We start from the raw sequence: 12,231 nt of genomic DNA on the forward strand, positions 1-12,231 counted from the left end.
GGGACTGGCAGTGGGTTTTTTTTTGTTATTTGTACTATTGCATTTGTATTTTTAATTTTTCTATTAAAGAACTGTTATTCATATTCCCATATCTTTGCCTGAAAGCCCCCTTAACTTCAAAAATATAATAATTTGGAGGAAGGGGGTTTACATTCTCCATTTCAAGGGAGGCAGGAGGGCTGCAGCCACCATAGAATGGGACTGCTGTCACCACCCCGACCCACAGGCTGTCAGGTCCTGTTCTGACTCTGTCAGTGGTTTGTCTTGGTTTTTTGAGGGTTTTTTTTGCTTTGTTTTGGGGTTTGTTGTTGTTTGTTTGTATTATTGCATTTGTATTTATATTTTTTCCCTAATAAAGAACTGTCATTTCTATTCCCATATCTTTGCCTGAGAGCCTCTTAATTTCAAAATTATAATAATAATTCAGAGGGAGCGGGTTTACATTTTCCATTTCAAGGGAGGCAGGAAGTCTGCAGCCACCATGGAATGGGATTGCTGCCACCACCCTGACCCACAGGCTCTCAGGGCCTGTTCTGACTCTGTCAGTGTTTTGGGGGTTTTTTTTGTTTTGTTTTTTTTGTTGTTGTTGTTGTTGTTTTGGTTTTGTATTATTGCATTTGTATTTTTATTTTTTCCCTAATAAAGAAGTGTTATTCCTTCCCCCACATCTTTGCCTGAGAGCCCCTTAATTTCAAAATTATAATAATAATTAGGAGGAGGGGGTTTACATTCTCCATTTCAAGGGAGGCGGGAGAGCTTCAGCCACCACTGAATGGCACTGCTGCCACCATCCTGACCCACAGGCTGTCAGGTCCTGTTCTGACTCTGTCAGTGGCTTGTCTTGGTTTTTTGCTTTGTTTTGGGTTTTTTTGTTGTTGTTTGTTTGTATTATTGCATTTGTATTTATATTTTCTTCCCTAATGAAGAACTGTCATTCGTATTCCCATATCTTTGCCCGAGAACCCCTTAATATCAAAATCATAATAATTAGGAGGGAGGGGGTTTATATTCTCCATTTCAAGGGAGGCAGGAGGGCTGAGCCACCATGGAATGGGATTGCTGTCACCACCCTGACCCACAGGCTGTCAGGGCCTATTCTGACTCTGTAAGAGGGTTTTTTTGTTTCTGCTATTGCATTTGTATTTTTATTTTTTCCCTAATAAAGAACCACCACCCTTCTCCAGGATCCCTGCTCCACCAGAACCACAGCTGGCACTGCAGGAGGGCTGCAGCCACCATATCTTTGCCCGAGAGCCCCTTAATTTCAAAATTATAATAAATCATAGGGATGAGGTTTACATTCTCCATTTCAAGAGAAGCTCCCGCCTTCCTCAGCAGACCTGCCTTTCCAAACGAGGACAAGTACCTGCAGGGATGTGGATGCTGCCCCTATGAGCAGGCCCAGGGACTGAGCCACCAGGGACGTCATGGTGCCCAGGGCGGCGAAGAGCACGAAGCGCAGCGCGTCCGAGGGCTGGGAGGTCATCCAGTACACGATGCTGCAGTAGGCCACAGGGAACATGATCTGCAAGGACAGGCACTGGCAGTGAGCCCCTGGCAGCCAGGCACTCACTGACACCCTGAGTGACACAGAAACGTGGGGGCTGTCACAGACACATTTCATGAAAAATCCTTTCTTTGGGTTTTTTCTCCTGAGAAGCTGGGAGGCCTCAGGAACACTAATGATTATCTGCTGCTGTGGAATGCAACAGGTGCATCTGTGATTGGTCTCATGTGGTTGTTTCTAATTAATGGCCAATCACAGTCAGCTGGCTCGGCTCTCTGTCCAAGACACAAACCTTTGTTATCATTCCTTCTTATTCTATTCTTAGCCAGCCTTCTGATGAAATCCTTTCTTCTATTCTTTTAGTATAGTTTTAATGTAATGTGTATGATAAAATAATAAATCAGCCTTCTGAAACATGGAGTAAGATCCTCGTCTCTTCCCTCATCCTCGGACTCCTATGAACACTGTCACAGGGGGGTTCCCATTAATCCACAGCTCTCAGCCTTTCCATGACATGACAGGTGGAGGATACCTGTCTTTCTGCTTGGGCATTTAAAAAAGGATTCCACTCCCAACCCTTCACCCTCCTATGTCTCAGACATAGTTTATGAAAAATCCTTTTGCTAGGATTTTTTCTCCTGAGAAGCCTCAGAGGAAAAGACAAACATTGATTATCTGCTGCTGTGGAATGCAACAGGTGCATCTGTGATTGGTCTCATGTGGTTGTTTCTAATTAATGGCCAACCACAGTCCAGCTGTCTCAGACTCTCTGGTCAGTCACAAGATTTTATTAACATTCCATTCTTTTCTATTCCTTTCTAGCCTTCTGATGAAATCCTTTCTTCTATTATTTTAGTATAGTTTTAATATATCATTTTCTTTTAATATAATATATATCATAAAATAAATCAGCCTTCTGAAACATGGAGTCAAGATTCTCATCTCTTCCCTTGTCCTGAGTCCCCACCAAACTGCCTGGAATGAGGCTTGGAGTGACTCGGGGCTGCCCCCATCACTCTGCACAGCTCCTGAAAGGTGCCTGTGCTCACCTGGGGCTGGGCTCTTGCTCCAGCAGCACTGACACACCCAGAGCACACAGCCTCAAGCTGCACCAAGGGAAATACAGGGTGGAGAGCAGGGAAAAGGTTTTTCCAGCAAGGGTGAGAAAGTTCTGGAATGGCTGCCCGGGGAGGTGGTGGAGTCCCCATCCCTGGGTGTGTTTAACAAAGCCTGGATGTGGCACTGGGGGCCAGGGTTCAGTTGGGCTGTTGGGGCTGGGTTGGACTCGATGATCTTGAAGGCCTCTTCCAACACAGTGATTCTGTGAATTCATTCTGTGAATTCTGATTCGTCCCTGAAGCTTCACCAGACATATCTGGACATTTTCCTCACTATTCCAATGGATAAAATACCAGTACTAATCTTCCTGGCAAGAGGGTTTGTCGTTCATGAACTGAAATTATTTCTGTTTTATTGAAGAGTAGAGCATGTACCTGGAAAGGAACATCAGCCATGGTCTTGGCCAGGTAATAGGCTTTCAGGCTGTACCAGTAGTTCAGATGCTCTCTGAGAAATACTCCCATCTCAAGGGGAACTGCAGAGAACACAGATTATTCTGTCAGATTGGCAGGGTGCAATGCTGCTTCACATAAAAACAACACGAATGTTGTTGTTAAACACATAAAAACAAGATTTTTGTTTTACCCTAATAAAGAACTGTTATTCCTACTGCCATATCTTTGCCCAAGAGCCCCTTAATTTCAAAATTATAATAATTCAGAGTGATAATCTAATCCTGCACTGCTGCAGTCCCAGGGTGGGACTGAAACTCCCAGGTTTGACAGGGCAGCAAAAGTTCCAGTGATTTGTAATGAGATATAAAAGGCCAGCCCCTAGAGCTGCTCACTGTTGAGACTATGGACCAATCTACTCAGGTGATCTGAACCTCCTTTAAAGAGGATTTTTCAATTTAAAGTGGTGTCAAAACTTAAAGAACTTGGTTATTCTTTGTGGTCCAACAGGGAATCCAAACTAACAGCACTCCCAGAGCAGGTGTGAAGCAGTCCATTCTGCAGGAGTTTGTTTCTGACACCACATGAATGAGCTGATTTTATGCAGGAATCATAACCTGGAAGCCCCAGAGAAATTACTGCATCCTCCCTAAGTCCAACCACGAGCTCAGGGTATGGCTGAGCTGCACTGGGATAAGGAGAAATTCCAGTCCAGGACTGTGACACTGAACTGTCTGTGCTGGAAAACACTGGGAAAACTGAGCAGGGAGCAGTGCCACTGGCCAAGCCTCCTCCTGCTTGCACAGTGGTGCTTCTGTGGGCATAAAGTTTATCCCCCCACCTGTTTTAGAGGCAGAATCCCAAGTCAAATGCTGTCTTACACCAACCCAGACACATTCCAGCATTCCAGCTGTCGCAGACATCTTTTCATGAAAAATCCTTTCCTTAGGATTTTTCCTCCTGAGAAGCTGGGACGCCTCAGGAACAAAATGTAAACAATGATTATCTGCTGCTGTGGAATGCAACAGGTGCATCTGGGATTGGTCTCATGTTGGATGTTTGTAATTAATGGCCAATCACAGCCAGCTGGCTCGGACTCTGTCTGAGACACAAACCTTTGTTATTTCATTCTTTCCTTGCTATTCTTAGCTAGCCTTCTGATGAAAACCTTCCTTTTATTTTTTTAGTATAGTTTTAATGTAATATATATCATAAAATAATAAATCAAGCCTTCTGAAACATGGAGTCAGATCCGCATCTCTTCCCTCATCCTAACACCCCTGTGAATACCATCACATCCAGCACCCCCTCCCCGTGCTGTGACACAGCACCAGCACTCACAGGTGAGGACAGTGGGCATGAGAGCAGCAAACATGAGGAACAGCATGGAGAAAAAGAGGAACCCCGAGTTGCTGAGGACTTTCTTGGCCTCATTGCCAATGCCCAAGTAGAGCAATCCGATGAGCAGCCCAATGCCAATGTGCGAGGTGATCCTCAGGTGTGTCAGGACCTGTGGTAAGCAAAGAGTGGCATTAATCAGGGAGCCTGGGCTCAAAAACAGTGACAGTGGGGCTGAAACTGGATAGATTGCAGGAAAGGAGCGCTTAGGTCCAGAAAATCTTATATAGAAACCATTGCATGGCTTGGGTTGGAATGTCACAGACACATTTTCTGAAAAATCCTTTCCTTAGGATTTTTCCTCCTGAGAAGCTGAGAGGCCTCAGGAACAAAATGTAAACAATGATTATCTGCTGCTGTGGAATGCAACAGGTGCATCTGTGATTGGTCTCATGTGGTTGTTCCTAATTAATGGCCAATCACAGCCCAGCTGGCTCAGACTCTGTCTGAGACACAAGCTTTTGTTATCATTCCTTCTTTTTCTATTCTTAGCTAGCTGATGAAATCTTTTCTTCTATTCTTTTAGTACAGTTTTAATATAATATATATCATAAAATAATAAATCAGCCTTCTGAAACATGGAGTCAACATTCTCATCTCTTGCCTCTTCCTCAGACCCCTGTGAACACAGTCACATTGGAAGGTTAAAGATCACCAAGTTCGATGCCCTGCCATGAGAAATGTTCATTTCCTATTGGGTGACAAAAATTTTGAGCTTCCCACAAGAATTTCTTCCAGGTAATACAGGCAGGAACTGCAAATGCTGCAAGCTGAAATCTTCCTGTCTGACAATATCATGGAGCCACTGGCTCCTATTCACCAGGGGAAAAAGACTTTCTGACTAAAAGATAAATTTCCCCAGAGCAGAGGAGAAGCAGAAAAGGCATTTCAGGCTTGTGTAGACCCAAGTAACTTCATCAGGAATAAATTAGCTTTCTGTGCCTTCTCTGCAACACAGAATTCCCACAAGAGGCTTGGAAGAACAAAAGAAATAATAACATTGGGAACAACTGCAAGCCTTTAGAGTCGAGTAGGAAAAAAATATATTAAAAACAACATTGTCCTTCAATCTGTGCATCAGCAAATCAGTTACAGTTTCTCCTGATTTTAATTCATTAACTTAATTAATCCTTGTTGACAAATGTGCTTATAAAAAACAAAAAGGGAGAACAAGTTGTAGCAAAGTAAATTTTTTATCTACTGATTTTCTGTCTCCAAAAATGAAGATTTTAAGTGGTAACATTACAGCACACTGAAGTTATTATCTCTGCCATCCTGAATTTTCTGGAAAACCTAATTTTGTGACACAGCAATACAACTTCCCACTCACTTTTCAGTAGGATTAGTAACTGTATAAGAGACCTGCCAGCACAGAGGGGATTTCAACTTTGGGTTTTTAGGCCAGGTGCTTCTGTGCAGAAAGCTGTCATTGACAATGAAGATGGCAGAGCTAACAGCAAGGCTGAGAGATCAGCCTCTTCCCTTTGGAATTCTGTGATAATTCATGGCTGGGCTGCTGGACAGGACCTTTGAGGAGCCTCACACCCAGCTGGACAGACCTTTATGGCCACAAAAGTTATTATAACTCATTCTTACCGAGTCCCTCATGATGGTGAGGAAAGTCCTTTTGAAGAGGATGCAGAACTGGGTGAGGCAGCTGGCAGAGAAGCTGTGGCAGCCTTCTGTGGAGGAGGAGTCCTGCAGAAACACAGACAGAACAAACCCCTTGCTCTGCAGCCCTGCTTCTCAATCACAAGAGCCCACTCACATCAGCTGAGTGCGCCCAGAGCCCCCTCCACCTAGGGAGGGTTTAAATGGGCTAAACCATGACACTCCCCCTGCAGAGTGCACAAATACCTCCTCAGAGGGCCGGTGCCACAGGAAGGGGTTCAGCTCGTGCTCCCCAGGCACGTCTCTCTTGTAGTCGGAGTCACAAATCCTCTCCCTGACCGCCCTGACCAGGCGGCTGCTCTGGTCCCCGTACTCGCCCGAGGCCACCTCCATCACTGAAACACACAACCCGGCGTCACTGCCCTGCTGGCACAGACATCTTCTCATGAAAAATCCTTTCTTTGGGGTTTTAACTCCTGAGAAGCTGGGAGGCCTCAGGAACAAAATGTAAACAATGGTTATCTGCTGCTGTGGAATGCAACAGGTGCATCTGTGATTGGTCTCATGTTGGTTGTTTCTAATCAATGGCCAATCACAGTCAGCTGGCTCGGACTCTCTGTCCAAGCCACAAACCTTTGTATTCATTCTTTCCTTTCTATTCTTAGCTGGCCTTCTGATGAGAACCTTTTCTTCTATTCTTTTAGTATAGTTTTAATGTAATATATATCATAAAATAATAAATCAGCCTTCTGAAACATGGAGTCAGATCCTCATCTCTTCCCTCATCCTGGGACCCCTGTGAACACCGTCACACTTTGCAAAGGTTGAAATTTCTGCTTTGCAATGGTTGAAATTACTGCTTTACATAGGGGAATTTACAAATTACTGCTTTGCAAAGGTTGAAGTTACTGCTGACCACATACAAGCCTTGTTGTTAAATCCCCAATGCACTACCAAAACCAGATTTTAAATTTTTAAATACATTTAAATTTTAAAAAATTTAATTTATCTTTCCATAAATCTTCAGAGAGATCTCCTCATCCTGGAAGTTAAATGAAGTTCAGAGGAAACACAGTGAATACAGAAAATAGACAGTCTATTTTTGTGTCACTTTCTTTTTTTTTTTTTTTTTTAATTAAGAACCACACTGAAAAAACTCTCAATGCTCTAAGTTGTACTACTGGCCAAGATAAAAAGAAAATAAGCAGAATACTGACGCCACTTTAAAAAGTTACTATTAGTTACTATGAAACACTAAAGAATACACTTTATCTTTCATTTCCTGAACCTGGACTTCTAACAGAGAGAAATATGCGCTAAATTGTACCACTAGGTGGCATTCAAATTACTTTGGGAAAAAAAAATCTGATTACTTTTATTTTGGTGCATAAATGGACAAAGCACATAAGAGTACATGCACAGAAGTATAAATCAGTCCATGGTTCCCTTTACCCTGAAGGTGATAAAAATATAAAATGATAAACTACAAAATAAATGAAATAAACCATTCAATCGGTCCTTACCAAAATCTGCTGGGTTGTGGTAGGTTGGACAATTCAGCCCCAAATCTCTCAAGTAAGGGACAAGGTTCGTTACCTTCCCACGGTAAATGCACTGACCTTGACTTAGAACATAGAGCTGGAAAACAAGAAGAAAAGAAAAAAAAAAAGAAAAAAAGTAATAAGAAAAAATGTGAAGTTGTCTCAACCAAGAATAACCAAGTTCTTTAAGTTTTGACACCACTTTTAATTGAAAAATCCTTTTTAAAGAAGGTTCAGATCATCTGAGTAGACTGGTCCATAGTCTCCACAGTGAAAAGAAAAAAGAAGAAAAAGAAAATAGAAGAAAAAGAAACAAGAAAAAATGTGAAATAGCATCAAAATATTTGAACCTGTTGCCTGATAACATCTCCTTGTCCCTGTGGGAAAAACAGCCTGGGGAGATCTGTCACCACTCGAAATTAACTTTGCATGGAATCACAACTAATGGAAAATTCAATGCCTGGAGCTGGAATTCTGCACACACGGCCTGCAGGACTTCAAACACATTAACACAGAAACACACTCATTGCAGCCCTTGGCACATGCTGAAAATAGGCAAGGAGCTGGAGAGCCAAGCCATCTAATTTCCACACATTGTGGATATTTTGGGCAGGGATGGAAGGAGAGCTGGGCAGAACAGCAAACAGCTCCATCACTCTCACTTTTAGCCACGATTTGGACTTTAAATAAACGTCCCTGCCAGACTGGCAATCTGCAAGAGTTTGTTCACCTGTGGTGGTGGAGGTTTTCTCTCAGCTCTCACAGCACTAATCTAAATCCTCTGACAAGACTAAAATACATTTTTTATATCTAATCCAAACACACATGGTCCACATGCCATTGTTGGCTTAGAGAGAAGTTCTCCAACTGACTTAATTTCAATTAATTTTCAATACTAAATTCAGTTATTATTATTATTTCATGTGAATTAACTCCTCAATCCACACCTGTGTATCTAGGATACACAGATCTATTGCAGACATTGACACTGCAGCTCTCCTGCTTTTATATTGCTCTAATTTTCTTCAGTGCAAGGAGCAGTGCTGGGTGAAGGCATCACAATCACCAATAATCATGATTTCACAAACCTAACAGCAAGATTCAAACATTCCACATAAATAAAGGAAACAGGCAGAGAAGAAGGAAAAAACATAATAAAGAAGTATATTTTGCTGTTATTTATTTAATTTGTTTATATGATTTGAAGCCATCATTCAGAATTATTCATGTTTTTGATTAAAGAGGTGGTTATGCCTTTTGATTAATTTTTTTTGTTTTGAGGGGTTTTGATGGTTTTTTGATTAAAAGGTGGTCATGCCTTGAAAGCATAAGCACCCTGAACTACAGATGAAGAGAAAATTTGAGAGCAATACCTGGTCAAAGAGCTCAAACAGCTTTGCACTGGGCTGGTGAATCGTGCAGATGATGGATCTGCCACCCTGGGCCAAAGCCTTCATCAGAGAGACCACCTGAAAACATGATGCACTGTCCAAGCCACTGGGAAAAATAAAACACAACAAGTTTGTTATCCACAGGCACCACTCAAAACCAGCACATACATGGTATCCCTTTATTATCCTTTTACATATTTTCTCTTTATCAGTTTCATTTTATCATATGCCAACCTTATGCTTGTACTTCTCCATCAGGCTTTTAATTAAGTTGCAAGCATGCCTGAGAATGAAAAAGAGTATTCTCAAAGTGCCTTAAGGGACTTCTGCATTTTAGGGCTGCAGATTTAAATGCTCCCAGCTTTAATGAACAGATACATATTCATAGCTTTGCCAGCCTCCTCCCAGGCTGATCACATTCATTACCAAAAGTCACATTTTAAAACGTTTACATTCAAGCAGTCTTTGCTGGAAAAATAAAATCCATGCCACAATATTTTCCTCTCTCTCTTTTCCTTCCATTCCTTCCAGTTTGTGAATGCTTTTACTTACAGCCCTACAATCCAGCAGTTTGTGTCTGCTTTAAATATTATTTAGAGCCCCACAGTCCAGCAGTTTGTGTCTGCTTTAAATGTTTCTTACAGCCCCACAGCCCAGCAGTGACCCAGGGCACCAAGAACCCAAATCAAATTATTTCTTGGCCTAATTCAGTGCTTGCAGACAACACAAAATGAGCTTTTTCCAAGAACTTAGAGGGGAATAGCTTTTCTGTAGCTCTGTTCTATTATCAAAACCATCTTTGCCTGTGTTTGATTTTTGGCCTTGCAGTACCTGGTGGGTTCATCAAAGAACATGACAGGGGGGTTGTTCACCAGCTCCAGAGCAATGGCCAGGCGCTTCCTCTGGCCCCCAGAGAGGCTCCCAGTCCTTGTGTTGGCACAGGTCAGCAAACCAAGGGCTGTCAGGATTTCCTTCACCTGGAGGGAGCAGAACATTCCAGAGTGTTGGAACATGAAAAACCTCCAGCCCCTTCGCTGATTTTCATGTTGGCTGCAGACCAGCTCACAACTTTGTTTCACCACCCACATAAAGCCTTTTTCCATTTAATGTCGTAGACATCTTTTATGAAAAATCCTTTCCTTAGGACTTCTCCTCCTGAGAAGCTGGGAGGCCTCAGGAACAAAATGTAAACATTGATTATCTGCTGCTGTGGAATGCAACAGGTGCATCTGTGATTGGCCCATATTAGATATTTCTAATTAATGGACAATCACAGCCCAGCTGGCTCGGACAGAGAGCCCGAGCCACAAACCTTTGTTATCATTCCTTCCTATTCTATTCTTAGCTAGCCTTCTGATGAAACCTTTTCTCCTATTCTTTTAGTATAGTTTTAATGTAATATATATCATAAAATAAAAAATCAGCCTTCTGAAACATGGAGTCAGATCCTCATCTCTTCCCTCATCCAAGAACCCCTATGAACACTGTCACAATCTAATGTATTTATTAGTCATTTATTAGACTCAGTGTTAACAGGGTTTTTTTTTCTGCCATTTACTGTTTTAACCCAAATTCTGCTTGCTTGTCCTGCATGACCTCACTCAGTGAGGAGGTGAAAAAGGAAATCAGCTCTTCTGTAGCTGTGTATTTATGGGTATGGCACTGACATCAAAAGAGCTCTGCAGCATGTGAGGGGTTCTTACACAGTGAAACCAAGAAGATTCTTTCAGTGAGCTCTGGGGCTGTCTCTGCAAGGGATCTACAACAAAACCCAGTGGTTTCTGTGGAGCAGTGACCTGCTTTATCTCATCTCCTCTCCACAGTCTCCTATTTCAAGTGCAGCCATTGATTTCAGGTGTTTTCATTCCACTCAGGGTCAATGCAGTTGTCACAGGGACTCTCAGATGTTTGGGATTCCCTCAAGGCACAGCCTCAGGAAGGGCACAGCTTGTCCTAGGGCTTTTGGAGCAAAAGGAGAACAATCCCAGGCTCTAGCATTTGTTTCAATGATTGTAGATCTGGGCTGGTATTCCTATATAAGGGAAATGGCTCTTTGGCTTCAATAAAAGCATGGACACAAAAATGAGAGAATTCATGAGCTACATTGCTCATGCAATTAACAGTGAAAGCATGGACCCAAAAATGAGAGAATCCATGAGCTACATTGCTCATTCAATTAACAAACTCCAACACTTCAGAGGCAGAAAGCAGCCCAGACATTTAATACTTCACTGAAGTTTAGGAAACAGAGCCCACCATTTGTCAAAGCATCAAATGCTTGGATGGAGAGAGTTTTCCAGACAGGATGCCTGACCTGGTGAAAACTGGTGGCACTAACCAGGGCCTGACCCTTTGCTTGTCCTGATTTTGATTTCCAGGAGTTCACTCTCCCAGAAAGGGGGAATAAAAAAATAACAAAACCCACTAAGCCTTGTTTCTCAAAAGAAGAAGCCCAACTACCTCATTCCCTTTATTTCTGGGAAGGGTAAACAGGACTCAGGCAGCACAAGCAAGGACAGCTAGAAACACAAACTGTGGTTCACCTGAGGATTTTCATTGTCCCTGCTTTAAACAGAGTCTGCAATCCTGCTAGCACAAGTGTATAAATTCATAACATTTTTCTGTGATAAACATTTACACTCCAATTTACAACAACAAAATGAATTATCTTCTGCACAGGCCAGTAACATGAACTAGAAAATTCTTCTAACATGTGTTGAATAAACACAGCACAGATTTTAACTCAAAGAGCTGCTTGTAATTACAGTGACAGTGTGAACAAGTGAATTAACTTGCTTGGCCTAACTTCACTAAAGTGTAAATGAACTAAAGCTTCCAAAGCACAATTAAGTTAACAGCTGTTTCTATATAAATTTATTTTCCAATAAGAAAACAACCTGTGTTTGTTTTCTGCACAACAAGTTGATTCCTGCAAGTTTCCCTTTCTGATTTTTCAAGGGTTCTTTTGAGTCTGAAGAAATGCCCAATTGCTCCAATTAGGAAATAAACACAGAGAAAGGACAGTCACAAAAGCAGCTGATCTACCTAGGGAATTGCCATAGTTTTCATATTTCAGGAAAAGTTCTGCTTTTCCCCATGGATTAGAGGAGCAGAGTCCCTAGTGCAGGTCCAGCTGGGTGATTGATCTCACCCCACATGAGATGCACACTGGAGAACCCAAGGTGCATTAACAGGAATCCTGCAGAACCTGGGGATTTGTTCCAGTAAACCTTTCACAATTTTCCAGTCTTGTGCTGAAAGCAGATTTCATG

At 42.2% G+C, this 12,231-nt stretch overlaps 1 protein-coding gene across 1 annotated transcript in view; it reads right to left on the bottom strand.

Moving 5' to 3' along the window:
• ABCG1 (ATP binding cassette subfamily G member 1) overlaps positions 1-12,231 on the bottom strand; it is a 64,140-nt gene that overhangs the window by 5,332 nt on the left and 46,577 nt on the right. The window contains exons 5-12 of the mRNA XM_058823791.1: positions 9,791-9,936; positions 8,942-9,065; positions 7,551-7,665; positions 6,274-6,422; positions 6,013-6,114; positions 4,360-4,528; positions 3,001-3,101; positions 1,367-1,525 (exon numbers count right to left, since the gene is read on the bottom strand). Of these exons, the coding sequence (XP_058679774.1) occupies positions 1,367-1,525; positions 3,001-3,101; positions 4,360-4,528; positions 6,013-6,114; positions 6,274-6,422; positions 7,551-7,665; positions 8,942-9,065; positions 9,791-9,936 (1,065 nt within the window). The remainder of the gene's footprint in view (positions 1-1,366; positions 1,526-3,000; positions 3,102-4,359; positions 4,529-6,012; positions 6,115-6,273; positions 6,423-7,550; positions 7,666-8,941; positions 9,066-9,790; positions 9,937-12,231) is intronic.

This window comes from Ammospiza caudacuta, chromosome 2 (assembly GCF_027887145.1).
Source record: "Ammospiza caudacuta isolate bAmmCau1 chromosome 2, bAmmCau1.pri, whole genome shotgun sequence".
In the NCBI taxonomy this organism is placed as follows: Eukaryota; Metazoa; Chordata; class Aves; order Passeriformes; family Passerellidae; genus Ammospiza; species Ammospiza caudacuta.